The sequence below is a fragment of the Scyliorhinus torazame genome, chromosome 5, assembly GCF_047496885.1.
Source record: "Scyliorhinus torazame isolate Kashiwa2021f chromosome 5, sScyTor2.1, whole genome shotgun sequence".
Classification (NCBI taxonomy): Eukaryota; Metazoa; Chordata; class Chondrichthyes; order Carcharhiniformes; family Scyliorhinidae; genus Scyliorhinus; species Scyliorhinus torazame.
In genome coordinates, this window is record NC_092711.1 from 171,620,651 (window position 1) to 171,629,348 (window position 8,698).

General features: G+C 47.9%; 1 protein-coding gene across 1 annotated transcript; it reads left to right on the forward strand.

Annotated features, from left to right (window-relative positions):
- The first annotated feature begins 256 nt into the window (after positions 1-256).
- Positions 257-7,333, forward strand: LOC140420668 (uncharacterized). The gene is made up of 2 exons (XM_072504666.1): positions 257-336; positions 3,081-7,333. The coding sequence occupies exon 2, from the start codon at positions 3,448-3,450 to the stop codon at positions 4,537-4,539; it is 1,092 nt and encodes a 363-aa protein (XP_072360767.1). The 5' UTR covers positions 257-336; positions 3,081-3,447; the 3' UTR covers positions 4,540-7,333.
- The last annotated feature ends 1,365 nt before the right edge of the window (positions 7,334-8,698 follow it).

The window sequence follows — 8,698 nt, forward strand, 5'->3', positions numbered from 1 at the left end:
TCCCTCTTCCCCCAACACATCGCCGAGACGGTTTCCAGGCAACCAGCTGACAGCTCCGGCCAGAGCGAGAAGCCCCTCCCCCAACCCAGGACTGCGCATGTCTCGGGGAGAGGGAAATCTGCGCATGTGCAGGGTGAGCTCAATCCCGCTGGCTTTACCGCTGACTTGTGCCCAATGGGAAGATAGGAGGACCGGAAGGACTCTGTTTCTCCGCCAATCAGAGCTCCCCCATTGTCTCAATGCGGAAGCTGGACATGGAGGTTTCTGCCGAGCAAAGCCGTTGTTCCTCCAACCCTGAATGAGCTGGAGCTGCACACAGACTCCTGTCCAACATCTGTGAGTAAAACACTTTCTTTTCTCCCCCTTTCCATTTCTTTTCTCATTCTCACCTTCAGTTGGTCACTTGCAGCAACTGAAGAAAAAAAAAGTGAATCCAGGGAGGGTGCAGACTCTGGAAAGCTTGGCCCAGGTCTCTCTCTCTCTCTCTCTCTTAAAGACATTGACATCCTTTGCTCCCTCAGCTTGACACATTTATTTGTCTGGCTAAAAGGACAGTCTCTTTCCTCATGTTCACAATTAAAGGGCTGATTTCCCCAGGAGATGGCTGACATTTAAGGGGACAGTAAGCAGGGCAAATCCAACTCAGCCAATTACTTCTCTGTGGGTCTACTGTCTATCATCAGCAAAGTGATGGAAGGAGTCATAAAAGTTGCTATTAAGTGGCACTTATTCTGCAATAACCTGCTCCCGGACGCTCAGTTTGAGTTCCGCCAGGGTCACTCAGCTCCTGACCTCATTACAGCCTTGGTTTAAACTTGGACGAAAGAGCTGAATGCCAGAAGTGAGGTGAGAGTAACTGCCCTTGACATCAAGGCAGCATTTGACCGAGTATGGCATCAAGGAGCCCTAGCTAAACTGGAGTCAATGAGAATCGGGGGATAACTCCACTGGTTGGAGTCACACCTGCAACAAAGGAAGATGGTTGTGGTGATTGGAGGTCAATCATCTCAGCTCCAGGACATCACTGCAGGAGTTCGTCAGGACAGTTTCCTCAGCCCAACCATCTTCAGTTGCTTCATCAATGATCTCCCTTCCATCATAAGGTGAGAAGTGGTGATGTGCAGTCATCCACAATGTTCAGCACCATTCTCAACTCCTCAGATAACAAAGCAGTCCATGTCCAAATTCAGTAAGACCTGGACAATATCCAGGCTTGGCCTAATAAGTGGCAAGTTACATTTGTACGACACAAGTGCCACGCAATGACCATCTCCTACAAGAGAGGATCTAACCAACACCCCTTGACATTCAGTGGCATTTCCATCGCTGAATCCCCCACAACCAATATCCTGGGGGTTACCATTGATCAGAAACTGATCTGGAATAGCCATATTAATACTGTTGCTCCCAGGGCAGGTCAAACGCTGGGAATCCAAGGTGTGTAACACACCACCTGAAGCCCCAAAGCTTGTCTACAAGCACAAGTCAGGTGTGTAATGGAATACGCTCCACTTTGCTGGATGAGTGCAGCTCCAACAACATTCCAGAAGCTCGACACTATTCAGGACAAAGCATTCAAACCTTCCATCACCGAAAAACAGTAGCAGCTGTGTATACCATTTACAAGATACACTGCAGTAACTCATAAAGATTCCACAGACAGCACCTTCCAAACCCACAACCACTACCATCTAGAAGGACAAGAGCAGCAGATACCTGGGAACCTCACCACCTGGAGGTTCACTTCCAAGTTACACACCACCCTGACTTGGAAATACATTGCCGTTCCTTCACTGTCCCTGGGGCAACATCCTGGAATTCCCACCCTAACAGCACAGGGGATGTAGGGCAGCATGGTGGAGCAGTGGTTAGCGCTGCTGCCTCACGGCGCCGAGGTCCCAGGTTCAATCCCGGCTCTGGCTCACTGTCCGTCTGTAGTTTGCACACTCTCCCCTTGTTTACGTGGGTTTCGCCGCCACAACCCAAAGTTGTGCAGGGTAGGTGGATTGGCCTCACTAAATTGCCCCTCAATTGGAAAAAATGAATTGGGTACTTTAAATTTATAAAAAACAAATTTTAAAAAAACAGCCCAGGGGATGTATCTACACCTCCAGGCTGCAGCAGTTCAAGAAGGCAGCTCATCACTACTTCGGAAGGGCAACTGGGGAAGGGCAATAAATGCTGGCCTGACCAGCATTGTCCACATCCCGTAAATTAATTTTTAAAAATTTACTATCGGACAGAGCTATGTCTAGTGTTGTTATATGGTATGTATTATATATATTATTGATGGTTCTGTAATAAAATACATCCATTATTATTTCTAGTTTTGTAATATAGTATTGTACCTTCATTATATATTTCCAGTCATACAGTCATTGCAGCACTGACAGAATCCATTTGGTAACTCAAGTCAATGCTGACTCTCTGTACAGCAATCCAGTCAGTCCCATTCCCCCTCGATATCCCTGTTCACCTGCAAGTTTATTTTCTTCAAGTGACCATCCTATTTTATTTTAAATTATTGATAATCTGGACTTCCACAACCCTTGTGGGCAGTGAGTTCCCTGTCATGACTACTCCATGACTAAATAAAATTCTTCCTCAGAATTTCCCTATCTCTAATCAGTAAATGTACTTATATGGAGATTCTCTACTCTTGTGCAGGTTTTAGTGAGTTGAGATTTGTTGATCAGCACCTTCACGAAAATTGGGAGGGAAAGTAAGTGAATACAGTCTGTATATTACACACATTTTTCATCCAGTAATATAGACATATATCTGTCTGGCAGCCTGCATGAAGATTTTCAGGTCTCTGTGTCCAGGACAGGAAGCAGTGCACTCTTGAGGTTGGCCTGGTTAAAGTCCTGGATCTGTCAATCAGCCTGAATCATCACCTTCAGGAGAATTGGGAGGGTGAATATTAGATACAGCAGAGTGAGAATGCAGGGAGAGTGTGTGGGTTGGAGATTGAGAGCATTTCAGGGAAAGAGAGAGGAAAGAATGTTCGATATAAACTAGAATTGTCTGTTCTGAGTTTCTATCCTGTACTGACAATGATTTGTAAAATCTGATTGCAGGAAGTTCGAACGAGAGGAGTTTGAGGCGGATATCTCAAACTAAATATCACGTTAAGAACTGACTGAGTCACTCAATTCTTGGGAACCGGAGATCATCGGCCTTTGAATCTAGAAGGAGAAATGTTTGTCTATTCTGTCTGCTTCAAGAGATTTTAAACATCAGTGTGTCTGGAAAAGCACTGAGACACACACACACACCCGTGTGAGACTGTTACAGAGCACTGACTGTGGAAAGAGCATTAACCAGTGACACAGCCTGACAAAATACTACACCATTAACAGCAGGGAGAGACTGTACAGGTGTTCGGTGTGTGGACGGGGCTTCAACTGATCGCCCAACGCAGTGAGACGCAAGATCACCCGGACCATGGAGAAACCATGGAAATGTGAGGATTGTGGGAAGGGATTCAAAGGCCCTTACGGGCTGGAAAGGCATCAACGCAGTCACACTGGAGAGAGGCTGTTCACCTGTTCTGTGTGTGGGATGGGATTCACAGCCCCGTCCAAGCTGGCAAGGCATCAAAGCAGTCACACTGGAGAGAGGCCGTTCACCTGCTCTCAGTGTGAAAAGGGATTCACTGACATTGGCAACCTGCGGAGACACGAACGAGTTCACACTGGGGAGAGGCCTTTCACCTGCTCTGACTGTGGGAAGGGATTCACTCAGTTATGCAACCTGCAGAGCCACCAGAGAATTCACACTGGAGAGAGGCCTTTCACCTGCTCTCAGTGTGAAAAGGGTTTCACTGACATTGGAAGCCTGCGGAAACACGAACGAGTTCACACTGGGGAGAGGCCATTCACCTGCTCTCAGTGTGAAAAGGGATTCATTAACATTAGTAGCCTGCGGAAACACGAACGAGTTCACACTGGGGAGAGGCCTTTCACCTGCTCTCAGTGTGAAAAGGGATTCATTAACATTAGTAGCCTGCGGAAACACGAACGAGTTCACACTGGGGAGAGGCCTTTCACCTGCTCTCACTGTGAAAAGGGATTCATTGACATTGGCATCCTGCGGAGACACGAACGAGTTCATACTGGGGAGAGGCCTTTCAACTGCTCTCAGTGTGAAAAGGGATTCACTGACATTGGCAACCTGCTGAGACACCAGCGAGTTCACACCGGGGAGAAGCCGTTCATCTGCTCTGTGTGTGATAAGGGATTTGCTCATTTATCCAACCTGCTGAAACACAATGTCACTCACACCAAGAGCAGGCCCTTCAAATGCTCTGACTGCAGGAGGGGTTTCAAAAGCTCACAGCTACTGATGTCCCACCAGCGCGTTCACTCTGAGGAGAGAACGTTCAGCTGCTCTCGTTGCACAAAGAGGTTTAGATCCTCATCCAACCTGATGAAACACGAGCGAGGTCACACCGGGGAGAGCCCGTTCACCTCTCCGACTGGGAAAAGCGTCACTCGGTCATCACTTGCTGAGCCACAGTGTCACTCACAGCAATGAGAGACCCTTTAAATGCTCCGACTGTGGGAGTGGGTTTAAATGCTCTCAGGTACTGATGTCCCACCAGCGCATTCACACTGAGGAGAAACTGTTCAGCTGCTCTCACTGCGACAAAGAGGTTTCAAACATCATCCACATTGCGGAGACACCAGCGAGTTCACACTGGAAAGAAGCCATTCACCTGCTCTCACTGTGGGGAGGGATTCACTCTGTCGTCCAACATGCTGAGACACCAAAGGGTTCACCAGTGATGTCGGGTTAGATTCTGCTGTTATTCCTGCTGTTCATCACATCCAGGACTGAACCTGGAGTGGGTGGAGGGGTCTGTCTCCTCGTCAACTCCTGGTGCTAGGACGTGGTGACCCTGGCGAACTACTGCTCTCCGGATCTGGAATACCCGACTGTGAAGTGCCGTCCATACTACCTTCCACGGAGTTCACTTCTGCCATCATCATGGCGGTCTACATCCCACCCCAGGCGGAAGTGAAGAAGGCGCTTGATGAATTGTACACCGCTATCAATAACAATGAAGCAGAATACCCGGAGGCCTTGTTCATCGTGGCCGGGGACTTTAACCAGGCCAACCTCAAGAGTGCACTGCCAAAATTCCACCAACACATCTCCTGTCCCAACAGGGGCCCCAACATCCTTGACCACTGCTACACAAACATCAAGAGCGCCTGATGATCCATCCCCTGACTGCACTTCGGAAAATCGGACCACAAGACGGTGCTCCTTCTCCCGGCATACAAGCAGAAACTTAAGCTGGAGAATCTGGCTATGAAGGTTGTGCAAATGCTGGTCTGAGGCAACAGAAGAGCTCCTTCTCGACTGGTCCATATTCAAGAACTCAGCAGTCAACCTAAATATGTATCCCAGCACCATCACAGACTTCATCAGCAAGTCTGTAGAAGATTGTATGTCAAAGAAGGTAGTACGTACGTTACCCAACCCGAACCCATGGTTTAATCGGGAGATTCACTCCCGACTGAAGGGCACGTCTGAGGCATTCAAGTCCGGCAACCCTGACCTATACAAAAAAATCTAGGTACAACCTCTGCAAAGCCAGCAGGGATGCCAAGCGACAACAGAAGAGTTGTCCGGAATAAGCGAGAATCATGGACTCTCATCGATTGTGGCAAGGCTTACACAACATAATGCGCTAAAAAGCAAAGCCGAGTAGAATCTTTTGCAACAGCGCACCCCTTCCCGACAAACTCAATGCATTTGATGTTTATTTCGAGCAGGAAACCAACAAACCTTTGTCATCTGCCCCAGCTGTCTTGGGCACACCCATGCCCACCGTCACAGCCTCCAAAGTCAGTTTGGCCACCTTGAAAGTGAACCCTTGGAAAGCGGCGGGTCCTGACTGAGTCCCTGCCATGCACCCAGATCCTGCGCGGGCCAACTGGCGGGTGTGTTCGTGAACATCCTCAACCTCTCTCTACTCCGTTCTGAGATTCCCACCTGCTTCAAGAAGACCACCATCATACCAGTGCCAAAGATGAACCAGGCAGAGTCTTTAAATATTTTGAAGACAGAGTTGAATAGATTCTTGATAAGCAAGGGGGTGAAAGGTTATCGGGGGGGTTAGCAGTAATGTGGAGTTGAGGTTACAATCAGATCAGCCGGGAACTTATTGAATGGTGGAGCAGGCTCGAGGGGCCGAGTGGCCTACTCCTCCTAATTTGTATGTTATCACATCCTTTTTAATAGATTTTGGCATTTTCACTCCTACTGATGTCAGGCTAATGGGTCTGTGGTTCCCCATTTTCTTTCTCCCTCCTTAAATATTGGGGTTAGATTTACCACCTTCCAATCTGCAGGAACCATTCCAGAATCTATTGAATTTTGAAAGATGATCACCAATGTATCTCTCCAGCCACCTCTTTCAACACTCTGGGATGTAGAGCAGCAGCTGCCCATATAGTTAAGTGTGTAATTGTAAGGTTGAATTGAGTAGTATCTGTAATATGTAACTGAGTTTAGTGTTGGGGCCTTACTTAATAGACAGGTGACTGGGGATGCTGGGCAGGTATTGATTCTAAGTCTGTGATCTACCACGCTTCGCGTTCAGGATCAAGAGGAGGGATATGTGGCCGCCTAAAGTGGCGTCTGGCAAAGGATGCTGGGAAAAGTGGCCAAGTTCAGGGACAGACAGGCTGCAGCTTCCAAATAGACAAAAAGCTGGTTTGTCTAACAACCGAGGAAAAAGGCCATTGAAAGGCCATCCCGGGACAATGGGCTTAAATGGAAATTGACAAAGTGGCAGATTTGGTGGCGTCAGTTTTCCTCATTTGGGAAGGCATACGTGCCTCGGACACCAACGGACATGGCCGGTCAGGACAAGCCCCGCAAGGTAGCGGATTTAATTGAACATTATCGATCAAGGTGATCAAGCCCTGATCGATTGATTGGGCCTTCACCTGGGACCGCCCAAAGGGGCTCAAACTCCTGGGGATAAAAGGTGCTGCGCAGCCCACCATTCGCTCTCTCGACAGCAGCTCTCAACAGTAACCAACAACAGTGACCCTTCACCGGCCGAAGAGGAAAACCATCCACGCCATCGACGGAAGGACCCGAGCCGAGGATAACAACGACCAGCAACAGACTTTCAACACTGCCAGACTGCGGACTCCAGATAAGGCCATATCTGCCCCGTACTTGCCAGTCACTTGAAAGTTAAGTTAAGGTCTTGTGTGCATTAGCTTAGAGTTCAACTTGCATGTGTGTGTGATTAATTAACAGTAACAATTGTGTGATCGTAAATAAAGTATATTATTGTCTGATACAACTTATGGTAATTTGTCCAGCGTATAAGGGTTAAAGACACACTATGGTTTTGGTACAACAGATCCTTGTGAAATTTGAAGCCATGTATTCGCAACAAGGCTCAAAGAGCAACAGCCCACTGCAGACAAAGTCGGGAGATCGGCCAGTCCAGCAGAAAGAAACCCTCCGACCCTCCCCATTGACCAATTGTCAGAATGAACAAAATGCAGTCCTGGATGTAATTGAAGCAGAAACAATAACAGCAAATTCCAACCCTTGTAATCACTTGTGAACTTGTTGGTGTCTCAGCAGGTGTGATGAATCACTGAATCCTTTCCCACATTGAGAGCAAGTGAACGGCCTCTTCCCAGTGTGAACTCGTCGATGTCTCCACAGTGTGGATGAGTAATTGAATCCTTTCCCACACAGAGCAGATGAACGGCCTCTCCCCAGTGTGAACTCGCTGGTGTAACTTCAGGCTGGATAACTGAGTGAATCCCTTCCCACACTGAGAGCAGGTGAATGGTTTCTCTCCAGTGTGAACTCGCTGATGTCTCTGCAGGGTGGAGGAATCACTGAATTCCCTCCCACATTGACAGCAGGTGAACGGCTTCTCCCCAGTATGAAGTCCCTGATGTGCCTGCAGGCTGGATATCTGAGTGAATCCCTTCCCATAGAGAGAGCAGGTGAATCCCCAGTGTGAATGTGTCGATGAGCTTCCAGTGCAGATGGGGCCTTGAATCCTTTCCCACAGTCCACACATTTCCATGGTTTCTCCATGTTTTGGGTCTCCTTGTGTCTCTCGAAGTTGGACAATTGAAGCCTTACCCACACAGGGAACACATGTACGGTCTCTCCCCGCTGTGAATGCTGCAATGTTTTTTCAGGGTGCGTAACTGGTTAAATCTCTTTCCACAGACAGTGCTCTGGAACACTCTCACTCGGGTGTGTGTGTCTTGGTGCTTTTCCAGTCACAATGGTGTTGAAAATCTGTTGATGCCGACAGCTCAAGCAAACATTTCTCCTTCTAGATTCAAATGCCGAAGATATTCAGATCCCAAGGAATCGAATAACTCTGTCAGATCTAGATGTGACGTTTGAGATTTCTCTCTGAAATTCCTCCACTTCTAATATCTTGGAAAAACAATTTACAAAAGTCAGCACTGTCAGTACAGGATAGATATTCAAAACAGACAATTCTGGTTCCTATGGAACATTCTTCCCTCTCTCATTCCCCAAAAGCTGTAAATATCCATCCAACACACTCTCCCTCCGTTCTCCCTCCCAATTCTCCTGAAGGTGCTGATTGACAGATCTATGCTCACTGCTTCCTGTCCTGGACACAGAGATCATAACAAATAGGAGCTGCAGTCGGCCATTTGGCCCA